Below are 26,448 nucleotides of genomic sequence, written 5' to 3'. Positions count from 1 at the left end.
AGCCACGATTCTTTGAAAGATCGGGATTATTCACCACGAACTTCGTCGCCATCATGTGGTTCATCTGTCGCAGAGGAGTTGGATAATCTGCCTGCAACACCAGCTAATCTAAACCCAAGTATTTCGATGTCAGAGAGTACTCAAAAAAGAAAGGTAAAACAAAAAACTCTTATTTAACAAAGTGGGCGCAAAAGGATGCGCCACAAAGAAAATTGGCAATCATCAATCCGGAAAGAGCGGTATGCTAGTGACCAAGCCTATACCAGTAAGAAAGTCAAAGAAGTATTAGCAAGACAAATGAAAGATGCATGCAAATGTCGGATGAAATGTTTTGAAAAGATTTCAAAAGATGAGAGACAAAATATTTTTGAAACTTACTGCAAGGAAAAGTCCGTGGATACTAAACGACAATACATTCGTTCATGCATTGAAGTCAAAAATACTCAACGTAATAGAAGCAGGGATGGCGTCCGAACAAAGAATAATACACTTGTCTATAGTTTTGTTATTAGAAATAATGTGACCATCAAAGTTTGCAAGCTAATGTTTTTGAACATTACATTAGCAATATCTAATATAGTAGTTGTTAATACTTTTAAAAAAAAATGGGGGAAGAAGATAAACGGGGTAAACATATTCCGGGAAATAAAACACCTGAAAATATACGCCTGCATGTTAAACAACACATCGAGGGCATACCATCCTATGAGAGTCATTATATTACTCTAGAGAACGGACTGCAAAAAAATATCTGGGCTCCGATCTTACACTGGAAAAATTATACCAGCTTTATCTTGAGTGGCGTACAGAACATGACAATTCAAAGGAATTGGTTGCCAAAAAATGGTTTTATTCAAGTCACCAGAAAATGACACATGTGATGATTGTGATACCTAATTGCAAAAATTACATCAAGCAAATCGGAAACTGACAAAAATCAATTGCAGATTCAACATGACGCTCACATACAGGAATCGAAAATTCAGTACCATCTAAAGCATGATGACATAGAAAGGTCTAAAACTGAAAACCATGTAAGAATTCTGACAGTAGATTTACAAAAATGTTTACTCACTCCTCTTCTTACTTGTGGCCTTAGCTTTTACAAAAGGAAATTATGGACACTGAATTTCACAATCTACGACGCAACTACAGGTCTGGCGCATAATATGATATGGGATGAAACTAAGGCTGCTCGAGGTGGTAACGAGATGGGATCAGCTTTAATTAAATGGGCGACACAAAATATCGGAGATACCAAAGAACTGACCATATGATCCGATAATTGCTATGGGCAAAATAAAAATTTATCAGTAGTAATGGCACTTTTTTGGATCATTGGAAAGTATCCACAAGTTAAGGTAATTAATCATAAATTTTTATTGAAAGGCCACACCCATATGGAGGCAGACACAGTGCATGTTGGTATTGAAAGGACGAGAAAGAATTTATTACGTCTAGAAATTATGACTCCGTGGGACTGGCAGCAATTGATTCAAAATATGGAAGTGCAAGATTTTTTTAACTTGAAAGAACTTTACGGGACTCTCAAAAATTCACCATTTATCGCCAGAAAAATCGACACAGACAAACAGGCTGTCCTAATCTCAAATGCAGTACAACTTCAAGTGAGAAAGGGTGAGATTGGAATTTTGTTCTTTAAGACAAAGTTTGAGGATGATTTCCGAAAAGTAAATCTTAAAAGAAATGCAAGATCATTGGACGTAAATCTACCAGAAAAACTTCAACCTGTTACTGAGAGAAGAAAAGATATCACTGTGAGTTGGACGTCTAGCTCTAGTTATCAAAGATCTTATAGCAGACCTCTCTGAAGCATTTTGCCTCCAAGGTCCTTCCTGAACTATTTCGCCATTAGTTATCGTGTCAAAGCTTCCTGGAGGCGTGTAGATATTTGCGGCTGTCTCTCTTCTCCTTAACAAAATATGTAATATGACGCAGGACATTGTAATTAGGGTAGCCTGTTTTGGTTGAAGTTCCATAGGTTTTTTAAAGATCCTGAATACTGATGTCAATACACCGAAAACATTTTCCACAATAACACGTGAACTTGTTAGTCGATAGTTAAAAGTTCGTTGTAATGAATCACTGTCGTGATTCCCTGGATAAGGCTTCATTACAAACGTACTTAATGCAAATGCTCCATCACCAAGGAATACATAAGGAACATTTCTTGTTTTTCCAGGAAGTGGACAGTCCGGCGGTAAATTTAAATCCTCTATGTAGGTAGACTTAGAGAAAATCATATTTCCCTACTACATATTGACAACAGTATAATACGTGCAAGAATAATTTAAATGCTTTAATACACAAAAAAAAATAGATACTAAAATAAAAATAAAATTGAATTACAAAACGGACATTTATAAGACCTGCATTTGGAGCTGAAATTTTGGAGCAAGATAATATCATGCTAAATCGTGATTTATAGAAATTGTAAATGTTTTTATTGCTCTTTTGGGAAATAAGTTAGAAAGTAGGATACCAATAAATGATGCTGATAATTTTAGGCCAATGGCAATTTCTAAATCCATATTTTTGACACTGGTCTTGACTGGTGAAGTAAACAACCGCGTTCGGAAGCGTTCTTTTTAGACAGCATTGCAAAAGATATTAGTAATGTTAGGGAAACCGAACATAGTGTAGTTAATGCGAGCCAATTTAATGAAGCTTTTATTAATGTGTAATAGGTACATAGCAGTCTCTTCCTTCACTCCCTAGGAACCCTTTGGCTTATGACTGGCAATTGTAGTCCTGCCTTTACTTTTAGTAAAAAAATCTTTCAATCAGGTACGTCTGGTGATCGATGGTATGAAGAACAGTGGTAACAAAGACACATAAATTACTTCACATTCATGAAGCAATATGTGAAGAACATTCTACCACCATCACAGCAGTCGGTGATTTGTGTGAAAAGGTTTCTGAGGCAATTGAAGAGGGTTTGCATGCTACTTTTTACGATTTAACCAAGGCATTTGATTGTGTAGAGCACAATATTTTACTCCATAAGCTCAAATTCTATTACTTTGATAATAAAAGTATTAAATTGCTGCAGTCATATTTAAGTGAAAGTAGTCAGTTTGTTTCTTTTCAGAGGTGTAGGTCTAACATTTTGGTGTTTTATTACAACCCTATTTTATTTTTGGGGTATGCTAATAATTTGCCAAACTGCTACTTCCTGATTTTAGATTCAAAAAAATGAAATATCTCTCTTAGCATACACGAGTCATCCGTTTCTCTGAAAAGCCGAGTTATTTCTAATAGATTATATTTGAACGAATTACAGATCGAACACGTAACTTTTTCCCTTCGTGATGCTGCTACTCATTAACAAACCTTGGATGTGTCTGTGAACTTCTGGAGTATTACGCTGGATGAAGGTTTGATATGGCAATGTCATGTGGAAGAAATGGCTACTACACTATCAAACCGAACTTTCCTTAACCATAACTTGACTAGTTCCGTACCCACTTCTACACTCAGGGTAGCCTGTTTTGGCTAATTTCAATCCTGAATTACTCCAATCTGATTAATTGCAGTAATTCAGCCCATATGTCCAAAATATTTGTCCTGCAACATCGTTAATATTTAAGTGTGATTGCGTGTTACAGAGATTGCTGTAAGTCCCATTTCAGACATCTCAGGATTATCTCCTTACCCAGTGCATATCTTCTTGTGTGTCTGCTTATTAGTGAAGGAAATTCTTTCTTACGCTGTGTTGTTGTTCTATTTGACTTTCCTGATAAATCTTTCCAGGCTTGTGTCTCATTTCGACACTCACGATCAATTTACCAGAGGTGGAGTCTACGGACTCTCTTGTTCACGAAGTGGGGTGTCCTAATATGTAGTTAAGTTTTTAAATGCCTTGCCAACCCTCGTTAAAGACTTGCCCCTTAATTCATTTAAATTTAGATTAAAAAGTTTTCAAATTTTAAGTGCGTTCTGTTCATTTGAGTAATTTTTCAATACTAATTTTAATATTATTGTATGACAAAGAATGAAGTATTTTATTGGATTTTATGTTAGTATTGTTCGATTAACTTTATATGTACGTGTAACCTTTTGATTTCATTTTTTTGATATTGGTCAGGTAATTCGAAACTTTTAATTGACTTGTGTAAGAGCTGCGACATTTTTTGCACCAATAAATGAATTGAATATGCCTTAACAGAGAAAATTTGAATTTTTGCCTACAACGGCAACGTTGCAAAAGTTTAGTAAGAGACGTCTTGACAGAGTTTGGAGCTAGAAACCTAAAGCGCTGTTGCTGCTTTTATTTATTTCTGTACAAATATGTTTCATTGACAATCTGCAATGAACAATCTGTAAAAATTGGGAACTAATACCCAAAATATACATTAGAACAGATGAATAAAATGCTTTTATTAATCAATTTCCTGCTATATTCGGTATATCTTGAACAACGTTTTCCTGGCCGTAATGACGTCTGTCATAAGTCACTGTCAGGTGTTTATAAAAAATCCTTCATGTCAATTGAAATTGCCACTTGTCAAAAAAACTTTGTATTTTGCTACGTGTAGAAATGTTTGGAAATCGGTGATTTCCTTGCTCCTTTTTCCGAAAAATTGGTCATTTTGGCCGGAACATTCGTCAATTATAACCATATATCAAAATGCCCAAGTTTCGCAATGTATTCCTTATTTGGCTGGTCGTAGGGGCATTGGCAGACGAACACAACCATATAGTAAGTAGGGTCTAAAGTGGTTATTGTAAACTACTCCTCTTTTTTATCAAAAAATGGTTGTGTTATTTGTCTTAACACGTATTTAGTTTTAAATGGACCGCAGTAAGATGTTAAATTGAATAAATCGCGTAAAACTTGTATCTTGTAGTTCCCAAGGTATTTTCCAATTCAGATCACTCACTTTTTTATTTATTAATTTATTTAATAGTATATAGGATACCCCTGTGAGGTACACGTTTTAATCTTATTACACGTTCAGGTATTTAAAAGTAATTTTACTGTTATCTGAAGGCAGGAGCATAAACACAGCTAAAATAATAATAATACAAACCCATATACTATACACAAACAAAACTTAATATAAGTTACAGGCTATTGTATCTCTGACTTTATTTCTTCTTAAAAACTTGCACTGAGCTTCTGAAAGGATCAAAAGGAAAAATCTTTATGTGATTTAAATATAAAACCAAGCATCTGCAGAGCTTTGGTTATAGCTGAGTACTGGTCTTTAATTAAAGTACCTATCTGAAGATCCCTCACAGTTCCCGTCAACTGCAACTGGATGCTTGCTAAGTGCTCAATCCTTGTATAAAAGCTTAAAAGTTAAATTTGTGAACATTCAAATATAGATAGTTACTGTGTGTCGACTCTACAAAGATATAGATTTGACTGTAAAGATATAACAAGTACCTCTGATTTTATTATTTTTAAAAGTTTTAGGACCTCTGCAAATAGTAGCATAGTACAGAGAGATCTGCTTACATCATTAATAGAAAGGTGGAACAAAGTCAACAGATGAGCACCTTGAGGTACTCCAGATGTTGTTACCTCTATATTTTTTGAACAAAATTGTCCAATTTTGATACCTTGCATTCTGCCAGTCAGAAAACTCCTTCAGCAAGTTTTCATAGAATCAAGCAGATCTGTCAACAGTCTGTGGTTAACTCTATCAAATGCCTTGGAGAGATCACAGCTGTGTCATATACAACATAGTGACTGTGAATCGGGCGAAGACAAACCCATATTGATTCTCAGAAATAAGCTCTCTTAGCTAACCTGACACTGAAATACTATCAAAAATTGTATGTATAGCCAATTGAATTTTTGTCCCTTGTATTGTTCCCCTGGCTTAAAATTGGAACAAGAACTGTTTTTCCAAGTATTTGGAAACTCACATTCAGCTAATGACTTGTTAAGTAATATCCATGTGGAACAGCAGAGGTTTATTAAAAACAGATCTACTACTTTTTTATATACTATTAATTTATATACCTTGCTGTGACATGGATGGCGACTGGTACTCTTCTTAAGTTAACTTTTTTTTGACAAATTTAGTGGTGTAATTAGATTCTTGATACCATGATGGGTATTCCTATAATCAACTGTCTTAAATATTAAGATAAACTAATACTCTCCTTCAGCTAACTTTTTCTAAATAATTTAGGGATGCAATTTGATTTGATCACCAGTTTTCCTAATATCAAGACACTTCCTTAAACATTAAGATAAACTCATCAACTTTTCAATTTTTGGTATTTTTTTCTTCAGCTAACTTTTCCCAGTTATTCCAATGCTGCAGCAATCAGATCTTTTGTACCATGAATGGTATCATAGTGAGAAGACCATACATTATTGTATTCCAGTCTTAGTAATATCAAACTATCAAAAAGTTTCAGACAACACTCAAAACTACATTAAAACTTCTAGTGATTAGAACATTTAGACATCATTAGATCAATGAAGCTCATTGTTTTATGTGCCACTTTTAACCTTATTAACAATGTGATCTGTTACAACCATATTACAACCCATTATCAAACTCAAGTCTCTCTGTTTCTGAATTTACAACCTGTATATCATTAATGCTATATGCAGGTATATGATATAACATTCCTATTTGGAGTAAGAGACAGTGCACAACACTTCTAAATATTGAAAGTAAAGCAATTTTTGTTACATCAGTTCACCACAGCATTCAAATTATTTTATCATCTGTAGTACTAATTAGACTGTTGATTTTAAAATCATCTGCAAAAAATAAATTTTGCAATATATACCAGTAACTGTAATATCATCAATACAAATTAAAAATAACAGAGGTGCTAAAGTAGAACCTTGAGGGACTTCAGAGGAACTCTTTAAAACATCCAGATCCACCTCCACTGATCTCAACATACGATTCCCTATTTAACAAATAAGATTTGATAAGTTTAATCAGTATTTTGCTGACATTATTCTTATAAACGGCTTATATAATAATATAATTTAATAAGACTATGATTAACCTTATTGAATGCCATTTCCATACCTGTTTATATTACATCAACCTCAAACTTTTTTCTCATTAAATGCTTTGTGAACAAACTGGACACTTATTATTAAATTGGTTAATGTACATTTTTATTTGGCAGAAACCCATGCTGATATTTTTGGTACCATTGATCAAATTGATTTGAAAGTTGTTAGTGAAATTAGAGACTTTGGTATTGCATTGGATAATGACCTGTCATTTAAGGTATATAGGTCAAATATTATTTCTCACTCCCTTAGGATGCTCAATTTCCTAATTAAATCTGCAAACAACTTTGCGATTTTTACAATAAAAAACTCTTATTATGCACTTGTTTGGAGTATTCCCCAGTACTGTTCTAATATCTGAAAGCCTAGTTATATAACTCCTATTGATGATAAAAAATGTGTTATAACAGAGATGAATATTGTTATAGTGAATTAAGATCATTAATTAATGTTGACATTTTGGAAAGGAAATTAGTTGAACCTTGAAATGACTTTTTTACATAAAATTATAAATGGAATTATTGATTTCCCTGATTATTTAAATTTTATATATTTATATGTTCCTGATAAAAGAGGCTGGTAAAAATAATCCTATTTCAAGAATGTTAAGAGTTATAAAAATTGCAATGCCGGTAATAAATAAATAAATAAATAAATATAAAAAGTGATTGACTAATACCACATATCAAATTATACAGTAGTACAAAAAACATTTGCCTTTTGATAACGAACTTTAACAAAAACTTTCGTCTTGTGAATTGATACATTTAATAATTATTTTCTATAGTATGAGGACAATGAAGAAGTTGTACTATGGATGAACACAGTAGGGCCCTACCATAACCGGCAGGAGACATATGCCTATTTTTCCTTACCTTTTTGCATGGGATCTAAGGAAACAATCAGTCATTACCATGAGACACTTAGCGAAGCCCTTCAAGGGGTCGAGTTAGAGTTCAGTGGCATTGAAATTGAATTTAAGAGCAATGTGCCGAAAACTGAATACTGTGCTGTGCAACTAAATGAGGAAAAATATAAAGCTTTTGTTTATGCAGTAAAAAACCATTACTGGTACCAAATGTATATAGATGACCTGCCAATTTGGGGTGTAGTAGGAGAAGTGAAGGATAATAACTATTATATCTGGACCCATAAGAAGTTTGAAATAGGTTTGCATTTTTGATTTATGTTTTTATTGGTATGTAGTATTAGTATAAGTGAAGAACAGCAGTAAAGGCATTCATTCTTTTAAGTAGCTTCTTAATTAAAATCTGTTTTTGTGATAAGTTAGACATTTGACCAAAAGCAATTTAAGTCTCTACGACCCCAAGCAAAATGTGTATACTATCTTTTAGGTTATAATGGTAAGCAAATAATTGATGTAAACCTAACATCTGAAGATAAAGTTGAGCTAAACCCATCTAAAAAACTAAGTTTTACTTATGAAGTGACTTGGAAGAAAACTGAAACCAAATTTGAGGATAGGTTTGATAAGTATCTGGATCACAATTTTTTCCAACACAGAGTGAGTTTTTCATCTAAATACTTCTTACTTCTTACTTCTAGACTTTCACTACATCAAAACTATTTTTAGATCCACTGGTTTAGCATCTTTAACAGTTTCATGATGGTTATCTTCCTAGTGGGCTTAGTGTCTATGATCTTAATGAGAACATTGAGAAAAGATTATGCCAGATATAGCAAAGATGATGATGTGGATGATATGGTAGATATCATAAGACTTTAAGGGCAATTTTGAAAAAAACACTTATTTTCATTTATTTTTAGGAAAGGGATTTGGGAGATGAATATGGTTGGAAGCAAGTGCATGGAGATGTCTTTAGGCCTGCCTCAAATCCATTGTTGTTCTCTGCTTTGATTGGTGCTGGCCATCAATTGACTACAGTAGTTTTATCAGTCATTATATTCGCCATATTGGGAGAACTTTACACTGAGTATGATTGACTTCAGTTTAAATAATAAATTTGCTAACATTATTGTCATTTTTTTAGGAGAGGAATGCTATTATCCACAGCAATATTTGTTTATGCAGTCACTGGGCCCATAAATGGTTATTTTGGTGGCTCTCTATATGCTAGGATGGGTGGAAAATTGTGGATAAGGCAAATGGTCGCGTCAGCCTTTATGTTGCCCGTATTCGTTTGTGGCACGGCTTTTTTCATTAACTTTATTGCCATGTATTATCATGCCTCAAGGGCAATTCCTTTTGAAACAATGGTACGTAATTAAAAATCAAATTTTATTCAAAAGTTATGTTTTTTTTAATTGCTTAGGTTAAAGAGTTTTATTCATATATAATAAATAGTTATGGGTGCATATTCGCAAAAATATGAAGTGGGATTAACATGTTTATGGGATTAACATACTTGATAACAAAAAATGTTATTGAATAATAGTATAATTCCAAAGTGTAAGAACTGTTTTGCATATGACCATAAAAACATAAACTGTAAGAATAAAACTTCTTGTAATTATTGTAGTCTAAAACATCAGTCTGAGCCAAAAATACAGTCTGAGCCAAAAATACAGGGTGCGCCAGAGAAACTTACTTATTTGAAAAAATTCCCGCGCGGTGAGTTGGGCGGGTAGAAGGGCGAGAGGGGGCGCACCTGGAGGGGAAGTTCCCAAGTTTGTTTCTCCCTCCAGTCAGTTGCCATCATGCTCTGGTCTAGAGAGCAGTGGGCCTTCGCAGTCAAGAGCTTCTTTTCTAACGGTCGCTCACTTGTTGCTACGCAACGTGCCTTCCGCGCTCGCTTTGAAATTCCTCCCCACAGACTCGTTCCTGGCCGTAATTCGATTCTGTCCTGGGTTAACTCATTTCGGGAGTGTGGAAGTGTCGCTAGACCATCAGAACTCCGGAAAATGTCGAAAGAGTGAGGCAGTCAGTTGTGCGTTCTTCCCGGCGTTCGGCTCGCAAACATGCAGCTGCTTTGGGAATTTCTGACACCACTGGTCGACGAATTCTCCATAAAGACCTTCAATTTCATCCCTATAAATTGGCTGTTGTGCAAGAATTAACTGAACGCGATTTTGTTGCCCGTCAAAATGCATGTGAAATACTGGTTGACAACCTGCCTGAAGACGCGGTCGTTTTTTTCAGTGACGAGGCTCACTTCCACATATCCGGCTGCGTCAACAAGCAAAACATGCGTTACTGGTGTGGTGCAAATCCACGTGAGCTTCACCAGAAGCCACTTAATTGTGAGCGAGTTACTGTCTGGTGTGCGATGTCGGTAATGGGAATAATTCGGCCTTTTTTTTTTTGAAGAAAACGAACGCGCAGTTACCGTGAATGGAGTTCGTTACGGGAACATGATCGAGGAATTTTTTCTTCCAAGACTCGAAGAAATGAACGTTAGGAACGTGTGGTTTCAGCAAGATGGAGCCACAGCACACACAGCACGAGACTCAATGAATTTGTTGCGACAACATTTCCCCGACCGCCTCATCTCTCTCAGAGGCGATCTCCAATGGCCGGCACGCTCTCCAGATTTGACTCCATGCGATTTTTTTTTATGAGGTTATTTGAAATCTCTGGTGTCGATCGACCACGGACCATAGCACATCTCAAGATCAACAATTGCGACGCAATTGCCAACATACCGATTGATATGCTGCAAAGAGTGGATACGAATTTCAAAAATCGACTTTATCAGTGTATGCGCAATAGAGGTCGCCATTTATCCGATGTCATTTTCAAGACTGCATGAAAAAAAATTGGGATATTGTATTGTCAAAGTACTTTTGTTTTTATTGACCTTTCAAATAAGTAAGTTTCTCTGGCGCACCCTGTAGGAATGCCAATGAGAAATGTAAACTTAAGCTTTTTCGATAGGTAGATCGTCCTACATACAAATGTTACTTGCAATTAAAACCATTAGAAAATAAAAGTAAAAATAATACACATTTTGAGCAATTATAGGAAGATATTGATATAGAATTTAAAAATACCAAAAGTGTTAAAAAGTCTTTGGCCAAGTATAACTTATACAGTTTAACCAATTTTGTTTAGAAAACGATTTTTTATAATATTTACTTTGATCACAAATATTGTTAGTAGAATTTGGTAGTCACATGCTATACTGGTTGAAAATCATCCCTTCCTCAAATATTCTGTTATATTTCTTTATATATAGTTGGGCCAACTAAACAGGGAAAATGCTATTTCCAGAAGATCGATGCTATTTCCAGAAGAGTAATGATGATAATAATGATAGTAATTATGGTATTTTTTACGTGACAAAAATACAATTTCCAAGATATCTAGACAGTAATAAAAATATGATGTCTGTAAAAAAATCTAGAAGTCCAAATGGAATATGACTTAAAATATTAAAAATTTGAATTTGAAGATTTTTTTTTTGTTTTTTCATATTAATATGTATTTATATACAGTGCTACTCTCTAACTTAGAATAAACTCACTAAATCAAAGGTATTCTTTTTTTCGGAGATATTAGATATTCGAAATGTCCATTTACTAACTGACAATACCCTAAACGAAACTGAAGCACGTTTTGAAAATTTCTAATTACTTCCCTGTAAATTAGACTACGCTCCTGTCTTTTGCGTTTTTTCGTCAATATTTGCCGGTTTGGTTTTAAAAACTTTGCTTTTCAAGTAACCCCATAAGAAAAAGTCCAAAGGTGTTAAATCCGGAGACCTGGGTGGCCATTCAAAGAATCCTATTCTACCTGGAAATACATTATTTAGGGACAGGTCTTGCAAAATGAAGAGATGCGCCCTCCTGTTGAATGTTTCTATTCGGGACATCTGCTTCTAAAGGGCAAGGGAAAAATAGGCAAATTCGGAACTGGATCCTTCTGCGAGAATTCTAAATATCTTGCTCCATTAAGAAAAATTCTAAAATTCTTGGAAGAGAATCGGTCTTATAACTCGATCACCAACAATTCCTGCCCAAACATTGACTTTTTCTGGATGTTGAATGTAGCCTTCACTCATTCAGTGTAGGTTTTAATCTGCCCAATAACGACAATTTTGACGATTTACCTCACCATTCAACATAAACATCTAGTAGATCCGGATGGATTCGATTTTGCTTACGGTACTTTGCGATATGGGTGGTAAATCAGGATGCCTCTCTCTGAATAAATGGATAACTTCATTTTTTGTTCTTGTCCTATCTCCATAGCCAATAGCTTGTGTCTTTCAGTTAAGTACATTTTACAAACGATGAACAACAAACTGTGAAAAGACTAACAAAAAGTTTATATAATTTTAATATGTAGTAACTAGTCTCCGTCCGATTTTGCCAATTTTAACTTAATTTCTACCCTTGACTTGTATCATGTAGTGTTGTTCTCTGCTTCTTTTTTTTTTCTTTTTATTAGTGAATACACAAGTAGATCTGATGATGCCTAATATGGGCGAAGCACGTGTAATCCTTTGACTTTTATTTTAATAAATTTCAGACCTGTGACTTAGAGTTTTTTTTATTACTATTTAGACTCAGGAACAGTTTCGCTGCACAAATATAAATCGAATGCGATACTACTCTCCTTACTTGTTTTTATAAGGCAATATGTTATACCTGATATACCCTTTATTAAAGAAAGAATATGATATTAATATAATAATATTGAATTCAATTCATTTTCCGAATTAGATAATATTGGTTCAATATCTTTTAAAAGACAAGGAGTAAAAAATTGAAACCTGACACACATGTATAATTTGTTAAACCCTTTAATAATGATCATAGAAAAAATAGAGTTGGCGTTTAAAAAAATAATCGATGACGTCAAATCTCATATTTGAGACATCCTTACGTTAAAATAAAAACAATTTAAAATACTAATCGACGTTTTAGAGTTTTTTTTCATTCATTGGACACACAGATAGTTAATTACTTAATCTAGGTGAATTAAGTAGTTGAGGTTCTTACAATCGTCAACTTTAATAAAAATGTTTTATTAACTTTGAATGCAATAATATAAATTGAATTGAAATATACAATTTATTTTTTAAGGCAATTTTCTGCAATATCAACATGAAAATAGTTCTAAAACTATACAAAACTTGATAAGATACTTTTACACTATTAGGTAGCATTCATTATCGCTTCAGAACAAAACTAAATACTAATACAGAGCAACCCAGTGAGCATTTTATTCCTTAAAGGGAATTGTGGCACTTGTGACGTTGCTGTTACGTCGCAATTCGCTTAATTTATGTTAAGCCGTCTTTTTTCTATTGTTGACACCAATGTAAAAGACATTTTAACCAAGTATTTTATAAACTGGCCTATCAATTTATTGCACTAAATCATCTAGACCTATATTATTTAGCATTATTTACAAACAACGCACACTTTTGCCGATAATATTAATATTATAACCTCAACCTCACTTTTTAAGGAACAACCCGAACAACTGTTCACACCATGCCGGCATTGTGACGCAGTGACACAAAATAAAAATTTACATTAAATAATACGAACGAAAGTATTTTTTTAGCTAATAAAGATTTTTCTAAGGGCGCATTGCTAATAATCTTAGTGAGATAAAAAACTGCAGGATACAATTTCTTTCGCAATAAAATTTTGGACTTCCTAAGTTGAAAATATTAATTATTTATTTATGCTACCTGTTACATCATAAAATAATGTAATTATATACCAATATGTTATATATCATCCATTTTATTGTGTCTAAACTGTTTCATAGAAAAGGAGATCATGTACGCATATTCTATATATTAGACAAAGAAAAATTTAGACACATTTATTGTCATGGCAGCTTTAAGGTGTTATCTGAGAAGAAATAATTCCGGATTATTATTATTCACATAAAAAGTATTGTGTTAGTATTTGTGTAGGAATTGTGTATCTAAAAAGACACCCAAATGACGCAGCTAACACACATTATGCCTGAATTGTTTCACAAATCTGTGGTGTCATGGTACTCCATTTCCGACACATAACATACACATGTCAGTTGACGTTTCGAAACATTGTGTGTATTTTGACAACCGAAAATGACACGATAACGAAAGCGTTACTAAAATTCAAGTCCAAAATGCTCACTGGGAAAACAAAGGTAAGAACACAAAGTCACGGTTTCATCAAATCCATATAATTTTTTTTTAGAGCTACACGTGTTTTGCTCCTATCGGAGCATCATCAGGATCAGAGTTGTAATGTGACCCGTGTAGGTCTAGGCCTGATGATGCTCCGATAGGAGCGAAACACGTGTAGCTTTTAACAAAAAATTATATGGATTTGATGAGACTGTGACTTTGTGTTCTTACCTTTGTTTTGTTTTCGTTTGGTCTCTTAGAGAAAAATGAATGACACGTTTCTAATTAATACAGAGCAGTTGTAGTATTAGTTTTCATTAACAAAAAACTTCCCATCAGTTCTAACCACCAAAAGACGTTCAAAAACACATTTTTAACATTCAAAACAATTCCTCTTATTTTGAATTTCAAATATTTTTTTATAAACTGTTCTTGTTTGCAGATTGCTGTAGTATGCATCTGCATCTTCGTCATATTACCGTTGACTTTGGTAGGTACAGTTTTGGGAAGAAATTTGGCAGGACAACCGGACTATCCTTGCAGGTACAAGTGAACTTTATAAATAAAATAACTGTTCGTTGACTTAATTTACATTTCTAGAATCAATGCGGTACCAAGACCGATTCCAGAAAAGAAATGGTTCATGGAACCCGGAGTGATCATTTTGCTCGGAGGCGTTTTGCCTTTCGCAAGTATTTTCATTGAAATGTATGGGTTTTTCGCTAACAATTACCAAAAAAAAACACACACATTTTTTTAAAGGAATTTTTTGTAGGTACTTTATTTTTACGTCATTTTGGGCTTATAAAATCTACTACGTCTACGGATTCATGCTGCTGGTATTTTTGATACTGATCGTGGTCACTATTTGCGTTACAATAGTTTGCACCTATTTCCTGTTGAATGCGGAGGATTATCGTTGGCAGTGGACCAGTTTCTTGGCGGCAGCTTCTACTTCTGCTTACGTCTACGTTTATGCCATTTATTATTTCTTCTTCAAGACAAAGTAAGTATTGTAGATTTCAGAACTGGTTATAATTTTCTTGTTTATTTATGAAACCATGTCTAAACAATTCACAGAGCAATAAGAGAACTGAACATCAACATTAATTTTCTTAAATTTTTACATTTACCCAATCTGTCATTTTGTTGATTCAAATGCGAAATAAGTGTGCAACGCTTAACCACACATTTCTTGGCCATATAGAACGATTTAAGCACATTTGCTTATACAAAAATTGCTGCGGTTGGCCGCTAGAGGATGATAAAGTTTTACAGTTTTTGACAAAGTTACCAAAATTAATGTGCAAATTAATTGAAAAAACGAATAATTATGAATGGTAATTTGGAATGTTTAAAGTTTGAAAAAAAAAGAATGTAAACCACGGCGAAACTTTCTGTTATGTATGGTATGTCACCAAAAATATTTATTCTATAAATACAAGTTGGGCTTGTTTGAGCGTATTGTAACGAAATTCAGGAATACCCTTTTATTGACAACGTCAAAAACTCGCATTGACTGTCGTTTAATTGTTTCCAAGGTAAAAACTGACTATAACAATTAAACTGAATAAAATTTCATAACACGCGTCCTTTTTAAAGCCCGATTTCGAAATATTTAGAATTGTCTTCATTGTTTTTGCTGAAAGAGACCAATAATTTCAGGACAGTCAAAGCAAGCAAGTATACAAATTCTAAAAAAATTAGAATACAGGGATTTACAATAATATAACCTAAATTAGGGCCAAAATGGGGCCTTCAAACAAGATGAACTACTCAAAAACTAGACACTATAGATGAAAATATGAAACCAAAAGTAAGTAGAACCAACACCACCGAAATAAAGAAGGCCGAGGTGCTCTGACGTCACTAAAGTAATACGTCAAGCAAAGAAGGCGAAGAAATTCGCTACCGCCTTCCCCCTTCAAATCTTATAATGGAACAACCCATTTCTTGTTCCTTTGCCCGAGCCTCGGTGCCAAATCAACCGCAATATCATTGAAAATATATTTGGCGTAATACTTATTGACCGCGACATCTGTGGTTATTATACCCACATTGTGGCAACAATACTGACTCTTTTACACTTTACACATTATCCCGTTAGAAGGGTGTTTGTTGTTGACAACTTGTAGTAGGTATTTCTACAGGTGAATATAACAGGTGTTTCGGTGCCGGTTTAGATGTTATTGTGTTATTATATAAATTAAATATTGTATAATCCGACTGTCGTTCGCAATTATGCCTAATAAGTGCTGTGTACCGGGTTGCAAAGGCATTTACGATGCCGAACATACTCGGCACATGTTTCAATTTCCGAAGGATGATAAACTGTGTAAAAAGTGGCTAAGAATGATTCCTAGAGACAATTTTAAACCTACCCAGTATAGTAGGGTTTGTGACGCACATTTTGCCAAGGAAAATATAATTTGGGTGACAACATATTTTGATGAAAAGACAGGCAAGACTTTACAAGTTCCATTGAAATATCCCAAACTTCAACAAGGTTCAATCCCTGTAAAGTTCCCTAATTGTCCTTCATATATTTCAAAGTCTATACCAGTTATTAGGAAAAGTAGAGATGAAAAGAAAATTGGAATTGAACAACAAAATTTGTCTCTAGCAATTCAAAACAGTATTGATGAATTGAAAATTCATCCTATCAAAAAACTATAACTTTTCAAAATTTTTAAGAATTTTTACCAATTTTTAATGCAAAATGATATTATATTGTATAAATTAAAATACTCACCCGCATCAATCATAACTTACTCTCTTATTATAAACCAACATTTAAAACTAGAAACTTATTTATATGGTAAGACATAGTATTGCAGATAAACAAATTTAAAACTCCATTCACTATAAGTAATATTAATGATTTATCAGATTTGTTAAATGAAATTAATAAATTGAATTCAAAAAATCAAATAGAAAACAATAATGAAATTAATTCACAGGAAAAAACAAATATTATAAACCAGATTTGCAATATGTTGGAGTCTATTAAATGTGAAGATTTTAATAAAACATTCTCTTTTATATCCGAACAATTAAAATTATTAATATTACCTAAAGAAAGATATCGTTACTCGCCTGACACAATAATTTTTTGTTCTATATTAAATATAATAAGTGCACATTCCTACAGGTATTTAAGGGGGTTTGGACATTTAACATTGCCACATCCAGATTCTTTAAAAAACATTTGTAACTCTTTTTTGTCAGACCCTTGCGTTGAAGGAAGACAATCATTTCTTACATATGCAAAAAATGCATTTAAGTATATCAAAGAAAATGAAACATATATGATTTTGCTTATGGATGAAATACATATAAAGCCATATCTTGATTATAAAGGGGGGAATATTGTCGGTACAGCAATTAACAATAGCACTTTGGCAAATTCTGCATTTACATTTATGCTAAATGGTTTGTGTTCAAATTTTAAGGTCATCCACATTGTACCGATAACTAAAATTAATCATGAATTACTGTTCTCTTTCATTAAATCAATAATTGTTGGGCTAGAAGACATTGGCTATAAAATTTTTTGTGTTATAAGTGACAATAATGCTATTAATAGTAAAGCTATGAGTAATTTTTGCACAAAAAAACAATTAAACATTGTATATCCTCATCCTGTAGAGGACAAAAGCCACTTTTTTATTTATTTGACCCTGTACATTTACTTAAATGTATAAAAAATAACTGGATGAACATTAAACCTAATAAAATATTAACATTTCCTGATTTTGACACTTTTGGTTTAAAATATGACTCGTTCCAACCTTTAATTGAGCTCCATAATACTGAGAATAACAAGTTTTTAAAACATGGTTATAGCTTAACTCTGAAATCTCTGTTTCCTACAAATTTTGAAAAACAAAACGTAACATTAGCTTTAAAAGTTTTTAATCCTTTTGTAATTCAAGCACTTTCAACTTTTGGAGCAAAGATTAAGAACTCAAAAGACACTGCCACTTTTCTTAACATAATTTTAACCTGGTGGAAAATAGTTAATGTTAAAACGCCATATAAAGGGAAGCGGCTTAATGATATTTATCAAGAACCTATAACATGTAATTCTGTAAAATCTAATGATCCTAAAATAAAATTTTTAAATCAAATGCTGCTCTGGTTGGAAGCTTGGAAAAATACAAAAACATTTTCAACAAAATTAACAAATCAGACACATACTGCTCTTCATCACACTATTTATGGCATGTTAGAGGTAATAACATATTGTTTCGAAGAATTAAAAATGAAATATGTTTTATTAGGAAAATTTCAGACTGATCCACTTGAAAATAGATTTGGAAAATACAGGCAAATGGCAGGACGCCAATATAATATCTCTATTCGTCAACTATATGAAAGTGAAAAAAAACTCAGAATTCAATTAATGTCTTTAAAATCCACTTGTTTTGGGCCTCTTAAAATAGATTCGTTTTATGACAATGATGAAGGAAATGATACCGATAATACGACTTGTGTAAGTGACAACCAATCAGGTTGGTTTAGTCCTACTATATCTATAACTGAACATGATATCGAAAATGTCAAAGAAGAAATGCCAGTAATTGCCTATTTAGGAGGGTATTGTTGCTATATTCTTTTAAAAAAAACTAAATGTGACATGTAAAGAAAATTTAACTTTTAAAGATGACCTTCAAATTGATGATAATCATACTTTTATTAAAAATTTGATAAGAGGGTGTCTTAAATGTTCTAAAGATTATGTAAGTAACATTGTTTTATATGAATATATTATTATGAAAATGTAAATACGTTAATTATTCTGCTAGTTTTTGTACAATTTTATTAGTATTCTGTAGTTAAAGTTGATGCGTAGGGTTTCTTTAGGGTTCTACTTACGTTTGGTTTATTATTTTCATCTATAGTGTTTAGTTTTTAAGTAGTTCATCTTGTTTGAGAGCCCCATTTTGGCCCCAATTTAGGTTATATTATTGTAAATCCCTGTAGTTCTAATTTTCTAGAATTTGTATACTTGCTTGCTTTGACTGTCAGCATTCTCCTAAAATTATTGGTCTCTTTGGTCTCTTTGGGAAAGGCAGTAAAAGGAAATTAGATACACTAACTTCTTAAATTTGCTTAAATAACACCCCCGCCAATTTATGACATGCATTTTTGAAGTTTAATTTCTTTTTCAAATCTGATTTTAAAAAAAAATACAAAAAAAACAAAAAATAAAAAAAAAGATGAAATATGAACATACTAGTTAAGATAGGTAATACCTACAATTAATTAATAATACTAAGTATTATTTTTGATATTAGTATAAGCCCCAAATACTATATACAACCCTCGATACAAATAATTTTTTTTTAATTTCAACCCTCGTTTCAACTCTTATTTTTGCAATTACCCTTATTGAAATGAAGGTTAAGACAATTTATTTTTAATAATTAGTTTGTTTACATTCCTCATGAATTGTTTTTTTTTTTATTTTATCAAAGCCAAATATTTTTTTTGTCAAAGAATAAAAACCATCGTTAATTTCTACCGCTTTTTCAGAACCGATATTACTCAAAATAAATCCTAACTAATAGTTTATAGGAATGCAACATGTGTACCAAATTTCAAATTAATATCTTAACTTCTTCGAAAATTATCGAGGCAATACACAGGTTATGAGGTTATTCCAGAGACAGATAGAGACACAACCAAAAAACCTAATTTATTTGCCTAAATTAGGTTTTTACAAGTCTTAACACCCATACTCGTTAAAAAACATTCTACTTTAAATATAACGGCCGATATTATCCTAAATACACGTACTTATCGCTACCGAGATTCATAAACGTGTGCAAACAACACCACCGAAATAAAGAAAAAATCTTTATTTCGGTGGTGTTGGTGCAAAGCATTTGCCTTTTTGTGATGACGTCGCAGCGAAGCCCCGCGGTCTTCTTTATTTCGGTGGTGTTGGTTGTACCCGTTAGAATGGGGGTAAATGGGAGGAGCCTGAACGAAAAACCGGTTCGGTAAAAAGGGCTAGCCTTCGCTTCTGTTGAGATCGTTTATTCTGTGCTCCGATTGATCCTCGGTTCTTGAAAATTTAGATTGCCTGTTTCCCTTAATCGACGAAAAGTGTTAGCAAAAGTGTTGTGGTGGGGCACACGCCTATTGGGGTATTGCTCCTCATAAATTCTTTGTGCTTCTCGCGTATTACTATTGGTTTTTCCATAAGCAAAGACAATATCGGCGTATTCTTCGGTAGTGTATGCAGCCATTGCGGCGATAATGATACGAAAATAAGGAAAGGCACAAAAACAATATAAAAACTCATTTAACAGCTAATAACAACAGTATTAACAATAACAACTACAGAAACGATACAATACTAAATTAACGACTTGGGTATGTAAGAAAGCTAAAAAGTTACACCACGACAAATGTCAAATGACAACAACAATATGTAGCACATATTGTTGTCACATCAACAATCCCATAGCATGTTCCACGATCTCCTCATTTGACCATTCAAAGAATCGATGCCGCTTTTCAAACTATCAGAAAAGTGATGCGGCTTCGTCTTACGTCAGTAGAAATGCGACGGCGACGTAGGGCATGTGTTAGAGCCAGGGGAGCGCAGTTTTAATAAAATTTGTAATTTTGAAATATATAAAATTAAAAAAATATTTTTTTTACTTTATTGTCCTTTAAACTCATGAATTGTGGCAAGTCAGTCGGCTTTGTGTTACACATCGTATATCATTGAAAAGAGTAATAACTGGAGATGTTTTTAAAACTACCTAAACATCTTGATAGATTTTAGTTATTTTTTTTGCGTCAAGTTAAAGTTACCTTTCATAACTTTTTTTGCTACTTGTATTAACTTTTTGAGCTCAAAACGAATTATTTCGGTATTATTTGTACTTGATATTGATTTTTTTATATTCAGGATTCATTAGAGACTAAATACAAATGTAAAAAAAAACGTGAAAAATATGCTGAAAAAATTTAAAGATGTCAAAAGACATAATTTTTTGAAAATCCTGAAAATAACCGAAAATCAATGATATAAAAAACCCGAGACTTTTAGAATACAAGTTTATTAAGAAAATATCCTCTATCTGAGCCTATCAATATGCCCACCAAGTTTGGCTTACCCTCCGCCAAACACCCTGTATATATTTTTTAGGAATTTTAAGAATATAACGTTAGCATTTAGACATTCTTGTTTTTAAATTTACTTAAAACCAATTAATGCGCTTAGACATTGGCGCTTATTTCAAAAAAAACGGCAGAAGCAGAAATATATGAAGAACATGACATTTCATTTAAATTTTTTTTGCAGTTAAACCGTGCGTTGGACGAAAATTTTCCAAGAAACGAAAAAGCTTCAAAATTAAGTCAGTTATTATCTCAGAAGCAATTTAAATAATTTATACAGGGTATAACAAAATTACAAACATTTGTTTATGAACAACCTATATTTTTTAAATTTCCGGGCATTGATCCAAGATGCTATAATGATATAATGATAATAACAAGATGCTATAATTATAGATAAATTTGCTAAAAATCGATAAAGGTATTTAAACGCTATTAATCCATATAACCCTGAATAATTTTTTTCTGAAAAATCATGTTAAAACCCATTATGTGAGTTTACAATGGTGCAAATAGCTGGGGCAAAATGTTAAAAAAAAATCAAATAACAGTTTTTTAAATAAAGGGGCTCCTTTTAAAAGGACCATAGGTATATACATGTCTAAAAGAGTAAAACAACGTTGAAAAAAAAATTTATTGACTTAAACAATATTATTACAAATAAAGTAATTTTAGAAATTACATAGTGTGAAATTGACGCAAACAGTTCTTGGGATGCAGTCCAATATCGCATTTTTCACATTGAAAAAACACACTTTCTTTAGTTGGTTTGGTAGACCACCATATGATCACTTCGATCATATTGAGAATGTTCTTTGTAACTCCCTGATCTTCTTGAGGCCCCACGTCTATTCAAGACCTTGTGTGTTTCTAATAGTTCAACGGCTACGGCTCTTCTGAATGCTTATTGATAGAGTTTGCCTCCATCAAATCTGTGCAAATACCATGCATTCTGAGTGGCCATATCAATACACTGACTAACCAATGGAAAATACCATTTTTTCCCTCTTATTGATATGCGGTATTGCCCAATATTTTGATCGCTGCGATCGACACCCCCCCATATTTTCGTTGTAACCTTTTATTGGCTTAGGTTGATCAATGTAGACGTATTGTTTTTCTTTTTGTGAGAACCTCTTTACTTTATTTGTTGGCAGTATGCAAGAAGCGTTAGAAGCAATGGTTATAACATTATTATCGTTCCATCGACAAATAACTAATTCGTTGTCCACCAATGCATACTGGTAATCACCCATGGATTTTTTTTTAAAGCCTTTACATCAGTCAATGGGCACTTTGGCAGCCTGTTATCTCGGATGGTTTCAGTAGCTCTTAATTTTCTAAATGTTAGTTCTTTTATTAGTGACAATGAAGTTGTCAAAAAAGATGTGAAAATTGCTAAATCCTGTCGATTTTAAGATGTCTGCATATTGTAAGACTACAGATGCGCCGAGTCCTAAGTCTTTATATTTTTCAGATAAAATGGTAGTGGACCCTTGATAAGGTTCAAAATACATTATGTATCCCAAACGAGTAATTCCTACCCAGAATTTATAACCCCATCGTATGGGTTTTCCCTTGATGAACTGTTTGCAGCCATGGCGCCCAAAATAAGGCACCATAGCTTCATCCACGGAATGGTTTTCTTTTATTGGAGCAAATTCTAAACATTTTTTATTTAGTTCATGAAAAAGTGGTCTTATTTTCGCAAATCGGTCCTCTTTGTCTAAATTATTGTTGTCAACGCAATGAAAATTGCTCATCAAATACTGGAAACGATCTCTCGAAATCGAAGAAGAAATGAATGTGTTATTTGTATCTGCGGAATTTTGCCAGTACATTTTTTTCCTAGACACGCTGCAGTACCCACTTACAAAAAACTCCAATAAAGCAATATATGTCGTCAACTGTTACATCCGCTTGACGATTTTTTTGTGTGGTATATAAATTTGTACACTGAACAATTTCTTCAATAAGATTTTAATCAAAAAAAGATTTAAAAAGACTTGCAGGAGAACGGTTGTTGTTCTGTGTGTGAGAAACAGGACTCCGGGCTGGCAAAGTTTCCTTCAAATCTTTGCCAAGCAAATAGTGAAAATTTTTAATTTTTCTCTGAACAAGTCTAGATAAAGGCAAGTCATCCTCGTCATCCCACTCACCTTCTACCACATTTGCTATTTGACCTTCCTCAGCTCCTATTTCTGCTATCACATCGCCATTCCCCCCACCATCTTCTTCATTTTCACCCATAAGAATTTCTACAGTTCCGCGCAACTGCGATCCTGGTAAATTATTCAAAACGACGTCATTTTCGTTCCCGGAATCTTCGTCCGTGTTATAATCATTAGCGTTTTCAGGTGGAAAAAGAATAATTTCATCGGGGATATCCGCAACGTTGTCGATGTCCTCAATTTCTTGTAAGAGTTCATTTAACGAAAGTTTTTTTTTCCAAAATCTAAAACAAAATAGTGCATTTAGTCAATTTTACCTTTTTACTTATAAAGTGGATAGTATCCCTTAAACCTACAGTCCTTTTAAAAGGACCAGATAGTTCAGGGACACATAAACTCAAACTTTGCTGTTTTTGTAATCATCACGCCGACCCCGGTAGCACCGTGGGCAAAGCGTTCACGATGCAATCGTGTGGTCTCGGGTTCGAATTCCGGCATGGGCATGGTTGTTTGTGTTTGTCTTATATTACAAAACATTGTGGTTCGGAACCCACGTTAAACTGTAGGTCCATAAACAACAATATTGGGCGGCCGTCGAAATACGACGCGAGTCCATTGTATTTGAGGAAGAAGAAGTAATCATCACAAAAGATTATAAAAATACAATGTTCGCTTTAAATTTTCTATACAAAAAAAAAACATGTTAAGTATCATATTGTAAACGTAAACTTACCTTCTTGTTTCGTATGCACTCATTTTTTTGGCGTTTTATTTTCGCTCCAATTTCAGTTTTGCTACAACTGACAAAATATAACCTCAAAACGTGCTATAATGGATAAACAGATGTTCTGTTTTAAGTACTACTACTGCCACCTATGTAATAGAAGCTGAAACGCGCCTAAATCAAAAACGTAAACAATGTTTTTCGTCCTTTTGAAAGCACCAGCGGTTCAAATGTGTTAAAAAAAAACATTTTAAACTTTGGCATTTTCTTACAGCCAAACGAAACAACATTGGTATTGGCAAGTTGTTCTAGATAGTCCTATTTTTGGCCAAGGAATTTGTGGTTAAGCGTTGTATAACACTGATTTCGCGGACAAAAAGTTAAAAAAAAAAAAACCAGAAAGTAGCAAATTCAATATCATTGTTCTCAGAATATTTTTTTATACTTAAAATAAGAAAGTTAGTGTCACTCTGTCCGGTTAATTCGAAAGTGACGTAAAACAACTGAATATGTCAAAAGGTACTCTTATAACCATTCTATCGATATACCAAATTTTAATTTTTTTATCTTGAGAAGTAACAAAGTTATTAAATATCCCTTTTTCCTGCGTCACACGGTATATAAAATGTCTTAATTTTTTTTATATTTTTGAACCTTCAATAAACATTTCATTATGAAACTGCTATATTCATTTAAATAATAATATTACTTATTATTCTTGTATGATTTTTTTAGGATGTACGGTTTGTTCCAAACAACATTCTACTTCGGCTACATGGCCCTGTTCAGCGGGGTGCTGGGATTGATCTGCGGAACCGTCGGCTACATAGGAACCAGCATATTCGTAAGAAAAATCTATTCAACCGTTAAGATTGACTGAAAAACCTCTTTAGTACGGCCGTTATTCGTTCAGTTTTACGTGCGCCAATTAGGAGAACGTCGTCATTTACGGGCCTAAAGAAGGTAATAATAAATATATAGGGGCGAGTCCCTCGGGAGGAGGGAAAAACTTACGTTTTTGAGTTTTAATGTAAATATCTGTTTATATATTATTGTGATTTTAAATTGGACGGTGTGAGAGAGGTTTTTTCTATAAATTACGATTTTTTCTTTATAGGATTTAACATGAATAAAATTATGTTAGAAAAGTATTTCCGATATTTCTTTGGTAATTTATTAGATTGATAAGTGTCTTGCTGTTAAATTGAGGCCAGTTTTAGGGTTAACCACTTCTTGCTGTGTCATCACTAAGGTCTGGATGTTTGCTATAGCGTACATAGTACATACACTGTTTGACCCGAAATTAATTATTGTTTTTAATACGTTTTGCAATAAGTTATTGTTAGTCGATATGTATAAGTGTAAAGTTATTAATAAATTGATTTTAAGTTTTATAAGTGTTTTCATTTTGAATGGCATACTCTTGCCCCTCATTTACAACATACATAGCCAATGCATCATAAGAATAGTCCTTGATTAGGAAGGTGAAATATGAATTGGAGGAAGAAAAAGACCTGAGGTATGCAGACGATATCTTGATTATTGCAGCAGCCGAAGAATAAGTGATAAATATAATAAACAAATTAGAAATTGAAGAGAATATGGATTAAAAATCAATAAAACAAAAACCAAAGTAATGATCGTCGATCGATGCAATGACACATGCAATATCAAAAAGTGGACAAGTTTTGGGAAAAATATCTGGGAACCTTTATGACCAAAGATGGAGGCTGTTGTTGAATGTGGAGGAAATAAAGAGAAGCAACTCTTAAAAATTGGAACAGATTAAACCATTATAGTAGGCCTTGCTAAATTTGCAGTTAGTAAAGCGTCATGGGGGTTCTAAAACGAAAAAAAGTTTATGTTAAGATTGCCATTTTAAGGGGGAAGTGAGCATGTGCAAATCATCAAAAAATTTAAAAAAAAACAGTGACATGGAAATATTCGAGCGCGTTAGACATACATCTTGTATACGCGCTATGTCTTTCTGATAACCGAGAGATATTAATTTGAGGAGTAGTAAGCGGAACGTTGTGGTAAAAAGAGGTAGGAAAAAAGTTACAGAAATAAGTTATAATAAGCGCCTAGAGTTGTTGCTATAAGACCAAATGGTCACTTTCTTTGACGTTTATTTGTTATACCAAATTTGGTTTAGAGAATAAATCTACTTCATTGGCAATAAATAATCTTAGAGTTTGTAGAGTGTAAATTGGACACCCACGCCACCTCTTTAGATCTAATAAAGGCCTTTGATTATTTATTTCGAAATATTGTTGAACAAGCTATCATACTATAATTTTCATCCCAAGAGCACTGATCTGAGCGAAACCTATT

The 26,448-nt window shown here is 33.2% G+C and overlaps 1 protein-coding gene across 1 annotated transcript; it reads left to right on the top strand.

Moving 5' to 3' along the window:
- Positions 1–4,511: 4,511 nt before the first annotated feature.
- LOC126739280 (transmembrane 9 superfamily member 3) lies at positions 4,512–25,511 on the top strand. The gene is made up of 10 exons (XM_050444897.1): positions 4,512–4,723; positions 7,809–8,190; positions 8,377–8,546; positions 8,616–8,747; positions 8,810–8,976; positions 9,034–9,259; positions 14,522–14,622; positions 14,680–14,787; positions 14,855–15,085; positions 24,850–25,511. The coding sequence occupies exons 1-10, from the start codon at positions 4,652–4,654 to the stop codon at positions 24,992–24,994; spliced, it is 1,734 nt and encodes a 577-aa protein (XP_050300854.1). The 5' UTR covers positions 4,512–4,651; the 3' UTR covers positions 24,995–25,511.
- Positions 25,512–26,448: the final 937 nt, after the last annotated feature.

This window comes from Anthonomus grandis, chromosome 8 (assembly GCF_022605725.1).
Source record: "Anthonomus grandis grandis chromosome 8, icAntGran1.3, whole genome shotgun sequence".
NCBI lineage: Eukaryota > Metazoa > Arthropoda > Insecta > Coleoptera > Curculionidae > Anthonomus > Anthonomus grandis.
The sequence above is the reverse complement of the archived record's forward strand: the minus strand, read 5'-3'. Positions and strand labels throughout refer to the sequence as shown.